Raw genomic sequence first — 16,754 nt, 5'->3', positions numbered from 1 at the left:
AAAAGAGTTGGCTTGGAGCCAAGAACAGGTTTGGGTTTTTTTCCCTTCTCACTGATACAAAAATAAAATCGAACTTTTAGTGTCAGAGAAGAGTTCTAGACAACCAAAAAACAAACATGCCATTTCATTCACAGATTATGGTAAAAAAAGCAAAGGAAAACAAAATCTAGCTTCACCGGGTTGTCACTGAGACTCTTCTTTTGTAACAATATTCAGTGTGGTTTAGATATTTCCCTAGGATCTGAGAGTCCCAGAAAAAAATCCCACCTCCACCTCTTAGGATCACACCTTAGGATAGATGTGAATTGTCAGTCTGAGGCGTAACTGGGAATAAGGAGTTCTTCAACTCTAATTTTAAATTATCCATCAGTCCTAGTTCATTTTTTTCACTGTACAATACAATTCCCTCCTTTGAAAAGACAGTAACGCTTGTTTATCCCACAGATGTGCTGGAAGGATGTCTGGAAAGAATTCTGAAAATGAAAACTGTTGGGTAAGTGCTAAGTATTATTAATTTGGAAAAAAAACCATGCTACAATTTTTCTAGGAATATGGCAAAGCCTGATCATTTATTTAGATTGTTAAACATGAAGACAGGAAATGTCATGCCTACCAACCTGGTCCACTACCTCCTCACTTGATCATGGGTTGTCATCTCCCTCCCCTGTTACCCCTACGAATAGTTCTCCTCCCCAGGCTGGCCAGGCAAATGATCACGGAATCACGGAATCTTCAGAGTTGGAAGGGACCTCTAGAGATCATCTAGTCCAACTCCCCTGCTAGAGCAGGATTGCCTAAAGCACATCGCTCAGGGCTGCATCCAGGCGGGTCTTGAAAATCTCCAGAGAAGGGGACTCCACAACCTCCCTGGGCAGCCTGTTCCAGTGCTCTGACACCCTCACTGTAATGAAGTTTTTCCGTGTATTTGAACGGAACTTCCTGTGTTCTAGCTTGTGCCCATTGCCCCTTGTCCTGTCACTGGGAACCATTGAAAAGAGCCTGGCTCCGTCCTCCTTAAACCCACCCTTTAGGTACTTGTAAACATTAATCAGGTCCCCCCTCAACCTTCTCTTCTCCAGGCTAAAGAGTCCCAGCTCTTTCAGCCTTTCCTCATAAGGGAGGTGCTCCAGTCCCATAATCATCTTGGTTGCCCTACGCTGGACTCGCTCCAGTAGTTCCCTGTCCCTCTTGAACTGGGGAGCCCAAAACTGGACACAGTACTCCAGTTGTGGCCTCACCAGTGCAGAGTAGAGGGGAAGAATGACCTCCCTCGACCTACTGGCCACAGTCTTCCCTATGCAGCCCAGGATGCCATTGGCCTTCTTGGCGACAAGGGCACACTGCTGGCTCATGGATAATTTGCTGTCTACCAGGACCCCCAGATCCTTCTCCTCAGAGCTGCTTCCCAGCATGTCCGCCCCTAACATATACTGGTGTTTGGCATTCTTCCTCCCCAGGTGCAGGACCTTGCACTTGCTTTTGTTGAACCTCATTAGGTTCTTCTCTGCCCAGCTCTCCAGCCTGTCCAGGTCACGCTGGATGGCAGCACGGCCCTCTGGAGTGTCGGCCACCCCTCCCAGCTTGGTATCATCAGCAAACTTGCTGAGGATACACTCTGTCCCATCATCCAGGTCATTAATGAATATATTGAACAAAATTGGTCCAAGTATTGACCCCTGAGGGACACCACTCGTTACAGGCCTCCAACTGGACTCTATGCCGCTGATCACAACCCTCTGAGTTCTGTCACTCAGCCAGCTCTCGATCCACCTCACTGTCACCTCGTCTAGCCCATACTTCCTCAGCTTCCTAATGAGGATGTTATGGGAGACAGTGTCAAAAGCCTTGCTAAGGTCAAGGTAGATGACATCTACGGCTCTCCCCTCATCCAGCCAACCCGTTATAACATCATAGAAAGCTATCAGATTGGTCAGGCATGATTTGCCCTTGGTAAATCCATGCTGACCACTTCCAATAACTTCCTGTTCCTCTATGTGTTTGGAGACGACATCCAGAATGAGTCGCTCATCACTACTATGTATTTCTCGCGTTGTCACAGCACTTAGGAAATAACCGTGCATCCTTCTAGATATGGTACAAACCCAGCTTTTGCCCCACTTGTTGAGGTGAATCTCATCTCTTCCTAGCAGTTCTTAGTCCTCAAAGCGGGGACACCCCACAGTCATAAAAGCCAACTCCCCATTTTCAGCACCGGCTGTGCAAACAGTAATTGGCCTACAGGATCCACCCCTTCCTCCAGCCCTACCCCCTCACCAGTAGGATTGAGGAGAAACCAGCTGGGCATCTATGTCTTTGACTTGCCCCACAGCAATGTAGTCACGCTTGATACGCTCCATGTCTCTCCTGGCACTATCATTGCTGACCCTGTGGAAGAGCAGCGGGGATTAAAAGTCCGAGGCCCAGACAAGACTCAGTATGATCTCCACATCGTGCCAGATGTCAGCCCTCAACAAACCTCCCCAGGCACCCTGCTGGGGCAGCAGATGGGAGCCTCCATCTCCCACTGCAGGGAGTCTCCACCTTCTATCATTCTCCCCTTCCTCCTGCACGGTTCAGGCCCAGGCAGCTCAGAGGCTTTCCTGGAGAGACCTTCCTGGCCCTCGTCTGCAGTTATAGAAGATGCTGTCCGAGCATTCACACACCATCCAAAGAGTCGCACATACCACCTGAGTCTTTAACTGCTCAGACCAGGGTCCCTTTGCAGTGGGTGACCCCAGTGAGCCTATGGGTGCCCCTTTCCACGCCGCACTTGAGCGTGCTCCCTCCATCTTCAGTTTCAACCCTAGGTTTCCTGCAGCAGTCTCAGGTGTCAGACTTTATAAAAATAAGTAATTTGATTGAAAGGTACAGCACCAAGGTGAGCCCAGGCTGGGTGCCTCTGAAAAGGGAGGGACCTCGAACAAAGAAATCCCTGAGCAATTACAACCTTGTGATGTACACACCTGCTCCTCACCTGCTCTTCATGCCTCTTTTAGTCCAATGGTGATTTTTGGTCTGGGGTCTTCTAACACCTTCTTGGATTCCCTCTCTGTGTCCAGGCAGGCCACTGACCGCTCCTGTTGATTTGCAGTCTCTGATGACGGTTGGAGCCTCCATATCTTCTGGTTTACGTTTCTTGTGCACCTGTGCTCGATGGCAGTACATGGGGAACTGAAAAGTCCAGACTTGGGGAAAACACTACCAAAATGTAAGTGTGTTATCAACATTTTTCTTGTACTAAAAGACTAAACGCAGCACTGTACCAGCGGCTAGGAAAATTACTAAGAAAATTAACTCTATTGTAGCCTAAAAGCTTCAGCAAATCTAGCTACTCATGGCAAGTATAGCTAGGCAAACAGCTTAAATCACACCATCTAATAACCCTACGTAGTTTATTCTAATTAAAACTTACCTATTTAAGCTAAACAATTAATGCCTCTCAACATCTGCCACCAGAGCACCAAAGCTATTCTGTAGCTGCAAATGTCACTCCTGTCTCTGGTACCTCCTCCAACCATCCATCACCTTTCAAAGCCATCTTTTGTTCTGGTTTATACCGTACCTAGAAGGATCCACGTTTGTTTCCTAAGTTGTGTGATAATACAAAACAAACTCATGATCATTTGGTATTACCTCACTGTAATAATGGTGAAGAGTGAGAGCTTAGTGATAGGTTATTTCATGTTCCATGCTGCCTCTGTGGTTCTTTAACACTACGATAACTCTTAAGTTGTCATGGTTTAACCCCAGCTGGCACCTAGGACAACGCAGCCATTCACTCACTCCCTCCTCCCCAGTAGGATATGGCGAAGAGGGAGAAAAAGGAGGGGAAAAAAAAACCTTGTGGTTTGAGATAAAGACAGTTTAATAGAACAGTAATGGAAGAATATACAAAATAAATTGATGCAATGCAATTGCTCTCAATGCCCGATGATCAATTGCCCAGCCCATCCCGAGCTGTGATCGTGGATTTTTGCCCCCCAGCCATCCCCCATTTATATACTGAACATGATATCGATGGTATGGAATATTCCCTTGGCCAGCTTGTCCCATTTATGCTCCTGCTCAGCTTCTATGGGAAGCTGAAAAAGTCCCTGACTTAATATAAGCATTACTTAGCAACAGCAAAAACAATACATGTTACCAACATTATTCTCATACTAATACCAAAACACAGCAGTGCTAGAAAAAAAATTAACTCTAACCCAGCTGAAATCAGGACACATACATAGAGAGGCTTATTTATGTTAAACTTTTATTAAATCAAGCTAGACACTGAATCACAAACTCTTGGCTTATGAACTGCTCAGTTTAATGAACGGACTGAGCCTAAGGCATTTTAAGGCATCTCTGAAATTACATTACAATCTTCTGCTGGAACTTAGAATCATTTTGCAACAGAGAAGCCTATGAAAACATCAAGTTTCACAGTAGCATGTTCTTGTCAGCAAAAGCATTTTGTAATCTTTGGATTGTGACATCTTCATCACTGGCTGAAATATGGATCAGATTTGGCTACTACAGCACCAGATTCAAAAGCAGCATGAAGATATGAATAAAAAACAACAAGCAAAGAGGAAACAGCTCCCTATCCAAGCAGAACTTTCTTCAAAATCTTAGAAATACCAATCTACGTTTCCAAAGGCAGCTAGCCATTTTGATGTTTGATTTGACACATCAAAACAGCGTCAGGTCTCCACAGTGCTAAAGTTCATCAATCTGTAAAAAAACAAGATCTGTTCTGAGGATGGATGAGACACCACATAGCGAGCCCCCCAAACCACTAGCCACTTTTAGGGAAAGGCAGAAGCAAAAAATAAATGCATTAACTTCAGTAAATTCAGTAACATGGGTGTATATATTTTTTCTTTTTTTTTCTTCTACTTATTTCTCCTGCATCTTTTCCCTTCATTTCTTACAGTTTCTATCTCTGCATTGCTGAACTGTGTTCTCCTCTCTCCAGTTTCCTTTAGGAACTCACGACCTTCTGTTCTATGTCTCCTCTTTCATTCTCCTTGCCTGTGCTTCTTCCTTTTCCTTTTGCCAGTGCCTTTTCTTCTGGCACTAAACACAGTAAGCTCATCTTCTCCCAAGAAACCTCTCTTCTTTTTTGTCTATTTCCATAGCCTGTATCTACTCCGTCTCCTGATTAGTATATTACAACCTCATTTCTTCCCCAGGTCCTTACTCAGAAGAGGATGTGTGAATTGAAATGGTTTGGTGAACAGAGGAGCTGAAGTCAGATTGCTTCTAGTTTTTCTCCTGTCTTGTATCTTTTCTGCCAGCCCTTCTGTCATGATACCTGCCTATTCCACTGCAAAACAGGCAGTACAGCTAGTGAGGAGAGCACCACTTGTCTCTAGCAGCAATCCCTAGGAATGAAGGTACATCTAAATTCTCAAAAGAAAACCAATCCATAAATTTCAGCACCTAAATAATTTTGAATAAACTTCTTTGTTTTAAAGCTGTTCATTCTTCATGGATCTTAACAGGAAATGGAGGAGATCAGGATCTTTGAAAACTCTACTTGCCTTCATTAGAAGTCTCAGGTACATGCGTTGGAAAATTATGCCAAGGTCTCAAAACCCTGAAGTATTCTTTGTTTGTATTTTCTATGGCGTGGCTAAAGTTTTCTTGGTTTAAGTACATACCAGAAGTGACTGCAGTTAATACCTAGCATAGATTAGGCCTGCTCTATAACCAACATATTCCTACAAGTAGTAACTCTAGAGTAAAGGCAGCGTGGCAGAAGCCTGTACTGGTTAAACGCTTCTTATACTGGCAATAATTTGTTGCTGTTGTAATGAAGATGCCACTACCTCCAGAGCTAACACAATCAAGATAGGAAGGAAGAAAGAAGTGCTAGTCAGGCAACTAGCTGTATTTTTAAACCACCAGCCCCTGAGAATGTGGGAAAGTGTTTCATTTAATGGCAAAATATGCTGAGTCCACACATTTTGCAAGCTCATGGCACTAACAATACTCCTCTTACAAAGCTAATGATAGAGTTGGAAGCTTTCACCTTCCACTACAAAGTTAGTATGTTTCCCTGAAAGAGAGGTGGGCATATTGAGAAGACTATGCTAAAATCCACCAGCTCGTAAGGAACAGGTCTGCTCCACAAAAGCTACACTCCACAGACCGTAAGGAAAGAAACAGATGCCACATGCCTGAAATGACAAATGCCTGAAATGATCCCTAGATCAATCTCTTTTCAGGAGGTGCGTTGGAGAAGGGCTTTTCCAAACATTTGAATTTGTTAAGGTTGGATGCTAAGAAAGGCAAGTAAGGTTCATTATGTACATGAAACCAACACTCACCACTTATCAGGAGGAAGTGATTGTTCCACACATTTACAAAAGGTTTCAGAATATGAAATAAGATGACTCAACACAGCAGTCCTGAACACGTTTCTTATGCAAAGATATCAAGTCTGTTGGCGACTTACTAAAGGAAGAGGTGGGTTAGCTCTGCAGAAAGATGCCTAGAGGTGATTACTGTAAGACCATACAGGTAAACTGCAGTCTTGTGAGATGTCTATGAATTACAAAATAATATTACCCTGCAATTTTAAATGCAATTGTAAAATGCAATTTTAAATTGAGGTGTTATAGTGAAAGTTTCTTATTATTGATTCTTACTTTTCATTCCTGCATGCCTTGAGTAGAATTGAGGCTGTAAAAGTAAACCGTTCCTGTTCTGCGACACTGGTTTCAGGCTTCCAATGGAGAAATCCTTTTTCACACTCCAAATTCCTTCCAGAGCCACTGTTAATAATTTGTCAAAATAATACCATTAGAACTGATTACTTCAACTTGTTCTAGAATTAATGTAACTTTTAAAAGACAGTCCCTTTGGTGTATACAGTAATTAGAAGTAGTTAAGCAGAACACTATAATCTTCCTCCATGGTTAATGAAGAGATTGACATTTTCAGAGAGCAGTTCAGATTGCTAAAGGTATACGATGCTCTCTACTGTCTGCAGAACAGACTACTATGCTCCTAACTGAAGCAGGACGTAGTTGAGCTATAATGTACAAGAAACAGCAGTAATACCATTGACGCATCCAGCATGATTTATTGGTCATACTGGAATACCAAATGCCCTCATAAAAAGACAGCAGAAAAACAACAAGACCACCACCACCAAAATCAAACCAAACCAAAACAAAGCCAACACCATCAAAACAAAAGAAAAAATCTAACTTATTTTGTGGAAACGTTACAATTTACTGTCTTATTTATGTAAAACAATAAACTTACTAATAATCTAAACTGTAAATCAGTAACCATCCAACCTAACAATTGTTGTTTATCAGAGCACAAGCCACTTAGGGAACATCTCTCATTCTCCCGATCTATACAGATGAAAAAGGAACTAGGTTCTTCCTCAATAATCTGTACACCGGCATCTACTTGACCTTATTATACATAGCATTGTTATGCTATGCATATAACTGTGCTAAACATACCATTTAAATACCAAGCTTGTTATACATTTATATTATACATACCTGTAATAAATATTTTTGTAGCGTTTCTATAATATTTTTAGTACTTTAAGCCTTTTAACATACACTTCACTGGGAGACTCCCCAGAAATCATGAGAACATATACAGTAGCATTCATTTACAGGATGAGGCTGAAATATTCCAGACAGTTTTGATCCATTGGCAGACCGATGCAGGGAAATACAGTCGTCTTCAGCTCTTAGTAACATTAGACACATGAACAGCTCGAGCGACCCAATGTTAACATCTGCAATTCAGCTACTTGTCCAGAACCCCCTTATAGTCAATGGGAAAAGAACAGGCACTTTCAGAGCCTAACACACGCAATGGTAGGTATGTAGGACAAGTCAGAAGAACCGTGTTTTCAAAGTGCCTTTTTCTCCCCATTTACTATAAAGAGAGCCTACACAAGTAGCTTTTGCAGGTGTGTGCTGTAATTGCCTAAGGAGCCTAATCACAGTAATGGAGTCGCAGGTTCAAATGGTCTTTACATCTGACAGAACACTCCTTACATTACCTAGGTTATGTACATTTTTGTCTGTCAATCCAAATGTTTTAAATTCATTTCTAGTGAGTTCAGACTTGGGTCTCAATCCTACATAACAGAAAACATAAGGACTTTTTCAAAGTTTGGAAAAAAAGGCAAAAATGTCCTTATTACATTTCTGGAGGATGTAATGTTTAGGAGAGACAGCGGTGGGCCTATTCCAACAAAATGCAGCTTAATATAACCAAGGAATAGCTTTACTCTACAGAAGAGAATGTGGGGCTACAGAATGGGAACTGTGTATTGTGGAGCAAAAGCATCATGGATTTAGGAGTAACAGTTGACAAACAGTCCGAGGTTCTAGGGCTAACATTAGCTCTAATGTAGCTCTAAAACAAGTAAAAGATTCTCTCTCTCTACTGGTGATACAAATACTGAAATATCATTATCAGATTTAGTATTCATATTTTAAAAGAGGATGCAAAAAAATTGGTGAGTACATAAAGAACCAAAACCAAATATATGTGTATATACCGTCTCTGGAAGAAAATCCTGGATACTAAAAAGGCACTGTTATATATCCAAGAAAAGCAAGGAGCAGAATCATGCAAATCCAAATTATTAATCAGGCTTTTTTTTTTTTTTTAATACACCAACCACTAGAACAATCTAGTAAGGGAAGCTGTGGAATAGCCAGGTTTACCCAGTGGACTTTACCAAGAGGTACCTAATAAAATCCAATGGCTTGGCTGATGAAGGCAATATGAACTTGTAATCAACCAGATAAAAGATCCTTAAAGATTACAAACTTCTGAGAATTAATTTTCTATGATTAGATTAATAGATCTTATGGCTGCAAGAAACCACCAGCATGATATAAGTTTTTTCTTACATGCGCTCATTTCTCCGCCCAAACTAGCAAATGAGCTCAGACTGGGGCTAATGGTTTACGTGCAAAATATTTAAAGTGTGTATTAAAAATGGTGAATCTAAGTGATCTTTATTAAATTGTTCCAGCATTAACTTCTCTTTTTGTTAAAAACCACTAATTATTTCTACTCTGATCTTATCTCATTTTTAATAGTTTAGCTAGACCAAACACCTTGTTGTCTCTCAGACTTCCATTTCCTTATTTGCTTACTGCAGTCAAGTCTATCCACAACTTTTAAGCTGCCTAAGCAGACTGATTTTCTAAATGCTTTCAGTTTTGCTGCCCTTTATTTATCGTTCTTATCTCTGCTCTTTTTTTTCAACACCAACTTCAGTTTTGAACCGCAAAAGGGGACAAAGTATTCTAATAACTACAGCAGTTCTTTCAAAGAAAAAGATAACAAAACCTCCCTACTGCTTCGCATTTGTTTCTGTTTTATTAAACTGATAGATCATATGGAATTATCCATGTTCTCTACGGTCCCATAATTTCAGCCACAAAAAAAAGAAAAGTAAAGACTATATGCAATTCTTGTGTTTCTAAATGTTCCCCAGGCTATTACATAAATTTTTTGGGCTGTTTTTTTTTTTTTTTAAATAATAATTTTGCCACAGTTCCTCAAAACAACGTGTATTTCATTTGCCCTGACAAACACTTGCCATTTGCTGATAAGGAGGATTACCTGCAGCTGGGTGTTTAACATGGCATGCTTCTTTCCGAAAAGAAAGCTCTTCTTCAAGTATTTCTTTAACTCTCCTAGATGGCTCAACATATACTTTCTTCCCTGTTAGTAAAAGATATTACAAAAGAACCAGTGACTTTAAATCCCCTGAATGACTAACGTGCTTTGCCAAACGTAATGCCATTTTATGCTGCTCTGCACCTGTCTTTTAATACACTTTAAGACAAATAATTTACAATTAGACACTAGTGTTTGGCCAGGCGCTGCTCCCCAGCATGGCGCCATTCCTCAGGACAGGACCGAGGGGGGTAAATCTATAAGGGGAGCAAGTGCTGAGGCAGCTTGCCCATGCAGGAGCCAACGCCACCCCAGGCCACCCGAGGCGACAGGGCCACCGTGTCTCCCCATGGCGAACAACCCGAGGCTGGGCCACCCGTGGAAGAGGCCTCCAAGGGGATGGCCTCACTGAGGGGGATCCCCACTACAGAAGGATTAGGGCACCTCATGGCGGCAGGAGGGTCCCAACCCACACCCCTGCCATGGTAGGGTGTGTGGGGCTGGGGGAGGTGAGGGGCCACCAAGGAAGGTGGCCGCGGGGGGAAAGGCTCGGCTCCCCCGAGGGGACAGGCCGGAGCGGGGCCGCGGTGGGGATGGGGAACGGAGACCGCAACGGGCGCGGAGAGGGGGGGCGGACGGTGAAGCGGGCCCCGCCGCCGGGCCGGGGGAACCGCCGCGCTCACAGGGCTGCCCGCCTGCCGCCGCCTGGCCGCGGACATCGCTGCCCGCCTCCTCGGCCGCCACCGCCGGCTGCTCCCCGCTCGCCGCCCTCATGGCCGCCGCCGCGCCCGGGCAGGTAGAAGGCGGGAGGTCCGGTTGCCACAGGAGCGGGGGCGGGCGGAGGCGGTCCGGCTCGGCCCCGCCACCGGCAGGAGGGAGCGCGGCGGAGCGGCGGGCAAAGCCGAGGCCCGGAGGGGCGGCGGGGCAGAGCAAGGTGCCGCCGCCCTGCCCGCCCTCCGCCATGTTGGGGCCGCGCTTCGGTGGGGGCGCGAATGGCTGAGGGAGGGAGCGCACCGCCACCCGCTGAGGGGGCGCATCGGGTCTGCCATTTTCAGTCACAGCTCGGGGGGGTTTACCCCTTCCACGGGCCAGGGTGAACAACGGGGTGGCCTCCGAGGCAGGCTGTGGCCAGTCACCATCCCCATGGCCACCTCGTGCCCACTTGGGGCACAGGGTGGGTGACAGCTCTAGGCATCGACAGTTCTGCGCGAGGTATCGTTAATGACTCCTCATTTGTCAGTCAGCACGTTACAAACATTTTGTACCCCTGTGGGGTGTCACCACTGGCCCGCCTTATGAAAGGATGCCTTGTTGTCTTCTCCTGAGGCAACGGCGGACTGGCGGAGATAAAGACAGAAGAGTCCACTTTAGCTGGATGGATGATATAATCTAGAATAATCTCCTCAGGGAAGTGGTGCATTCACTATCATTGGGCACTTCTAAGATTCTGCTAAAAATGTTCACAAGGAGAACAATCAGCCATTGGAATAATCTCCCCAGGGAAGCTCCCCCATCATTGGATGCCTTCAAGATTTTCAGGGTGCTGGGCCAACTTGTCTAGACAGTGCTTCTGCCAAGAAAGGTTGGACCAGGTGATCCTTGAGGTCCCTTCCAACCTGGCGTTCTATGATTATATGATACAGGTCTACTAATAACAGTTCTAGCTTGGTTTTAGGAACGCTTTTCATGAAATGAAGCATCTTGAGATGCTGTTTATAGGACTGAAGTAGACTTGACTCTTCTTGTTTTGCCACTGTTAAAGTTTTGAGAAAGAAGAGCATCTGGCAATTACAGTAGTCCATGGATAATGCTGCTGGCAGGCACACCGGGAAGCTGCCCTGCTCGCCTGGCCAGCAGCTTTGCCCTGCAGTATCTTCCTTGAAATCAAGATTTTGCATGCAGTAATGAGAATTTATAAGATAGAAACCAAGTCTAGTTACGCAAATGCCATGACTTCTGTATTTTTCCTTGATGCATTTCAAGGTGTGTTCATCTTCCACAGATGTCCTGAAACTAAGCTTTCAAAATAAAATTAAAAATTGTCCTGTACCATTCATAGTTCAGAGGCAGTTCTCTATTTTCCAATGGCAGTGCTGAACAGGGCTTCTGGAAAGATGGGGGACGGAGATGCCCTCCCACAGTTGCTTGATCAGAGCACCAGATGTGGGCCAACATCCCCCAACCCTGCTGCTACTGCTACAAAGGCGCTTCAGGTCTGTTAGTGGTCACTGGAAGGAGCTTGGGATCACTCAGTAAGGCACTTGCACGGGACAACAGAGTGTTTTGTTACAGCTCTTATACCAAGCGACAGTACTTCAGGTCTTCCGTTCAATTTTCAGTTCAATTTGATTAACACAGAGAAGAAAGTTTCTCCACTCCTGAATTACAGATGGCAAAGTTGAAGCTCAAAATGACGCAGCGCACCATTATAATGGAAAAATCTTTAGTGTACTAATTCCTATGCAGTACAGATCATCTTCTGGGCTGGCGGCATTGCTGAAGTTCTACTAGAGTTCTCCTAAACCACCACTGATCAAAAAAGATCTACCTGCTCAGAGAATTGTTTGGGAAGTAATTATGGTATTGTAGATGACAGTAATTGTACTGGTACTTAAAAACCCTCATTCATTAACTGCGTGCGTTTAGTAGTGATTTTTGTCTGAAACTTCCACTTGAACCAAAGTGGGGGAAATAATTGAAAAAAAAAAAAAAAAAGATGGGAAGTGCACATTACTGGACCTCTCACAGGTAGCTAAATAACGCAGAGATGTTGATTCTCCAAAAGAAGTTGGAAGACTGAGAGATGCACTGATACAGCTGATGTGAACAGTAACACAAGTAAATTAAACTCTCAAATCAACCCTAAAAATCATAGAATTTTTTACTTTCTACCAGAAAGGCTGAACTGACACACAGAAGCAGAAAATTATGATATCTCTTGCAAAAATTTACAGCATTAATTAACATTTTTCTGCTAAGTCAAATAGTACTCAGTGCTAAAGACCTGCTCAGATAAAGGGTCCCGAGTCTTCACTGCAAACCAGTGAGATTCTAGCTGGCATGAACGCAGAGAGAAGCTGCACTGAAGTGCGTGCTAAAGGCCTGAAAATCTTAAGGAACAAGCAAACCAGCCCACTCCCACCACCCTGAAATTTGGTTAAAGGACAGCAGCCAAATCTCTGTCATAACTTTTGGAAGACCAACTCAGATGTGAATGCCTAGGGTTAGTAATACAAGCTATCACAAATTAAAACAGCGTCAAATAAGAAAATAAACGAATGGTCTGGAAATTAAGGAATTTTGAGGAAAAGTACCAGTAAAGTTTTTTAAAACTATACTGAATATTTGAATTGGAATAGGGATTCTCTTTGGGAATTCAAAAGTGGAAGAGAAACACTGCTGAGTGTGTCCCACACTAAATTAGCTGTAACTAAATCAGACAGAACAGTATGTTGGCTGTTTCTCCTCACACAGTTGAGGTTCATTTGTTCTAACTAATGCCGTATCCATGACATTAAAACTCTCCTCCTCAATTTAATTTGCAAGTGAGAAGTAAACAGGATCTTCATAGAAAGTAATTTCCTTGAAAAGTAACAGGAAAAAAATAAAAAACTACTTTAATCATCCTGTGAATAACGCTTTTGATTTATGAACAGGCAATTGCATTGATAATTGAACTTTCAATTAGAAATATGACCACAAAATACTTAGGGTTAAATATTTTATTTTATAATAAGCCTTACACCAGGATCACTAAACATTTTGTGTCTCACCCAAATAAGTTACATTCATTCTGAGCTTTCATGCAGTTTTAAAAAAGTTAAATTTCTCAAAAAATAATTTTCAAGTGTGCTGTAATGAGCTCTGCATAACCAAGCCAGAATTCTTCCACACCAAGCAAATATTCCAGTTTTCCCTCCTGCTTTGACAGCACAGACCAATTACAGAAGCCCCTCCAAATTTGCACAGATTAAACAGAGACTGACTGAAATTACTGAGACTTTCCGAATTCCTTGCATAACAGCAGTAGCGCTTCAAAGCATGAGCGAGGCCACCGAGCCGAGTTGCAAGAAGTGACATTTTGCCTGAGGAGAATACTAAAGTATCTTAAATTGAAAACCTTGCTGCAAAGGGACCGACCACCGCTGACGAGCATGCAGAACACCAAGAACGGGCAGCGTGCCTCACATCCGCGAGCTTAACCCCAGCTTTTAAGGGGACACAGCATTTATGCAGTCTTCTACTATTTCAAAAAGGTAGTGATATATATCAGTCCTCCTGGCAATGTCAAGGGCTGTTTCATCCAAGTTGTTTTTCAGGTCCGGTTTCACATAGCGATTCATCAGCAAGAGTTCCAGGGTTTCTCTACTGTTTTTGTTTCCCGCAGCGATGTGCAGAGGGGTCAGCAAACCATTCGTCTGCGCGTTGATGTCCGCGCCCTGCTGAAGTAAGAACGCGGCCACTTTGGTGTTGTTCCACTTACAGGCGCTGTGCAGCGGTGTCCAGCCGTCCACCGTCTGCGCGTGAACGTCCGCCCCTTGGGCCACCAGCTCGTGCGCGATGTCCAGGTGCCCGCTGTAGGCAGCTCGATGGAGAGGAGTGTACTGATCTTCATCACGAGCATTAACTGGAGCCAGCTTCTCAGAAAGCAGCCTCTTCACGGTGCTCAGCTGTTGAAGGAAAACAGGTAATTTAACACAAAACTCCGCAAACAACATGCATGGCTTTTATGGTTTGAAAAACCCATAACAATTTGTTGTCGTTTGGACAATTATTCTATCACCTGATAACCCTTCCCCACCTGGGAAGGGGAATCAGGGAAAACAAGGAAACATGAGGGTTGAAATATAGATAGGTTTAATAGGATAAGACTAAATAATTAACGATAATACTACAGAACCAGTATTGATCCCGATATCAATATAAAATATACAGGAATTATCCTCAGCCCATTCTCCCAGCAGGAGGCAGCAAATGTGGGACATTGCGAGCGTTGGGCTTTGGGAGGAAGGGAAGGGCTCAGGGGTCCGGCACTGGGGCAAGGAGTTCTCAGGATCACAGACATCAAGGGAGAGAGACAGCTCCTCAGAAAACTTTCTAATTTATATAGAATGTGACATTCATGGTATGAAATAATCCAGTTGACGAGTTTGGGTCAAGGGCCCGGGTCTTGCTTCACCTCATCCCTGCACCTAACTAGCTCGGAAACACCGAGACCTTGAAACCCACATACCATAGCTGGCTATAAAGTAAATATTTTCATTAATTCAGACACTAGAGTCTTCTAAAAGTGCAATTTTCCAGAGCATTAGAAGATAAATTAGTGCTGTGTTGCTCAAACTAGGACAACGGCTTTTACTGATCTGAAGTTTTATGAGAAAACAATTTCTGTTGGTCTCAAAAAGGCTTATGTGTAACAAGAAATTTTAAAATAAAACCAGTTATTATTACTTTTGTTACCGGGGTTGTTTTGGCTTGTGGGGTTTGTTTGTTTGGGGTTTTTTGGGGGTGGGTTTTTTGAGGGTGGTTTTTTTGGTGTTTTGTTTTCTTGGTTTTGTTTTTTTTTTTAAAAAACAAAACAAAACAAAAAACCAGAGATACATTACCATGCTGGTGCGAAACCACACAGCCCTAGCTCCCCCCCGCTTTGCTTTAAGCACCCAGCTGGGACGCCTTAGGAGTATCTTTATCTTAGACCTTCTCCCCGTTCTCTGTGAGCACACAAGTACCTCCACAAAACTGTAGATGGAGCTTGTGCACGGGTAAGAATTTCAACTAATGAAAATAAATGTACACAAGGGTGTAATAAGCTACATAACAGGAATCTCAGTCTTCTCTCCCTCACTGACAAGAATAAAAAGCTTCCCCCTCCAGCCTGTAGAGACAGGAAAACCGTCACCCCTCCTCTGCATATGTAGCTTTTGAGAAAATAAAGTTTCAGATACACCCTCCCCACCCCAGTTAAAAGGCTATTTGCCAGGAGGAAAGAGCCTGGCATGCTCTCCATTTACAGAAGTTTAAGAGTGCTTTTATTTTAACTCTGAACTACAATCAAAGCTTCTGTTCTGAAAGCTAATTGATCCAGGAATATTTTAGCATGTGTGGGCTACAAAGGGAGATGTTTTACATACAGTGGCTTGCAAAACTGCATCAAAATAGGGATTTTGAATCAGAGGGATAAAGGGAAGCGTAAGTAAGTTTCCATTTGTCAATGAAACTGTAGATATCTGCTCAAAACAACGTTCTTGTCAGCCATACACACAAAGAGAATAAATGCCTTACCCGATTGTTTTCGGCTGCCCAGAGCAGCAATTTCTCTGGATTTTTTTCCATTTTTTTCTCTTGCATTTCATACCATTCCTCGCTTCTTTCTTGTTCATCATCGTCGTCGTCATCATCGGACTGTCCCGACCAGCAGCTCTGGGTCCCGACAGGAATGAGATGCCGGTGTGTCTCCAGCAGTTCCAGCTGGTTGAAATTCTCCGTAAAGTCTTCGAACTGCTCGCTGTCCTCATCCTCCTCGTCCCCTTGCGTGGCTTTACTCATCTTCAGTCAGCATCTGTAAGCAGCAGATAGACAGCCATATTTATAATAACTTTTATCGTCAATAAAAACACCTTATTGTTTACAAACAAAAGATTTAGAGAAAACACTGGGTTTTAGGCAGTGTTTCTCCCCACCCTTTCCCCTCACGCCCCGACCGAGGCGAGGCCCGGCCCGGCCCAGCCCCGCGGCCCTCCGCGAGGTCCACACCACCCCGGGAAGGGCCTCAACGCCCACCCCGGGGCTACCGGGAACCCGCCCCCGGGAACCCGCCCCCGAGGCCCCCCCCCTACATCCCCGGCCCTGCCTGCGGCCACACGCCGTCCGTCCCGTCTCCCATCCGCGCTCGGAACCCGCCCGGCCCAGGCTAGCTTCGCGACGGGACGCACCTGCCGCCCCCACCGAAGCGGCGCTCCGAGGGCGGGGCCAGCTCCGAGGGCGGGGCCAGCCAGCAAGAGGACGCACGCACGGCCGGCGGCCGCCAGCGGACGTGACGACAGCGGTTGGCCGCCATGGGGCTGACCAATGGCGGCGGCCCCGCT

The 16,754-nt window shown here is 44.3% G+C and overlaps 2 protein-coding genes across 3 annotated transcripts; both read right to left on the bottom strand.

Annotated features, from left to right (window-relative positions):
• Positions 1-4,275: 4,275 nt before the first annotated feature.
• Positions 4,276-10,632, bottom strand: C1H11orf97 (chromosome 1 C11orf97 homolog). Its single transcript, XM_063335310.1, has 4 exons — positions 10,353-10,632; positions 9,613-9,714; positions 6,642-6,767; positions 4,276-4,719 (listed from the first exon to the last, which is right to left on the bottom strand). Exons 1-4 carry the CDS (start codon positions 10,630-10,632, stop codon positions 4,715-4,717), a joined length of 513 nt encoding a protein of 170 aa, XP_063191380.1. The 3' UTR covers positions 4,276-4,714.
• A 2,744-nt stretch (positions 10,633-13,376) lies between these two features.
• On the bottom strand, positions 13,377-16,729 carry ANKRD49 (ankyrin repeat domain 49). Of its 2 annotated transcripts, none has more exons than XM_063329447.1 (3): positions 16,602-16,729; positions 15,952-16,228; positions 13,377-14,339 (listed from the first exon to the last, which is right to left on the bottom strand). In XM_063329447.1, exons 2-3 carry the CDS (start codon positions 16,213-16,215, stop codon positions 13,881-13,883), a joined length of 723 nt encoding a protein of 240 aa, XP_063185517.1. In that variant the 5' UTR covers positions 16,216-16,228; positions 16,602-16,729; the 3' UTR covers positions 13,377-13,880. The 2 variants fall into 2 exon arrangements, with proteins under 2 accessions (XP_063185517.1, XP_063185508.1); XM_063329438.1 differs by having other exon boundaries at positions 16,520-16,649.
• Between the last annotated feature and the right edge of the window lie 25 nt (positions 16,730-16,754).

The sequence above is a fragment of the Chroicocephalus ridibundus genome, chromosome 1, assembly GCF_963924245.1.
Source record: "Chroicocephalus ridibundus chromosome 1, bChrRid1.1, whole genome shotgun sequence".
Taxonomy (NCBI): Eukaryota; Metazoa; Chordata; class Aves; order Charadriiformes; family Laridae; genus Chroicocephalus; species Chroicocephalus ridibundus.
This window is presented reverse-complemented; position numbering and strand designations above follow the sequence as displayed.

Excerpts from the sequence above, each read along its gene's own strand:
- C1H11orf97 (XM_063335310.1), bottom strand. The coding sequence starts at position 10,632 with ATGGCGGAGGGCGGGCAGGGCGGCGGCACCTTGCTCTGCCCCGCCGCC. Across the intron at positions 9,715-10,352 it reads GGCGGCAGGCGGGCAGCCCT|GGAAGAAAGTATATGTTGAG; the intron begins GTGAGCGCGGCG and ends TTTTACTAACAG. Across the intron at positions 6,768-9,612 it reads TGTTAAACACCCAGCTGCAG|TGGCTCTGGAAGGAATTTGG; the intron begins GTAATCCTCCTT and ends AATTATTAACAG.
- ANKRD49 (XM_063329447.1), bottom strand. The coding sequence starts at position 16,215 with ATGAGTAAAGCCACGCAAGGGGACGAGGAGGATGAGGACAGCGAGCAG. Across the intron at positions 14,340-15,951 it reads GGGCAGCCGAAAACAATCGG|CTGAGCACCGTGAAGAGGCT; the intron begins GTAAGGCATTTA and ends TTCCTTCAACAG.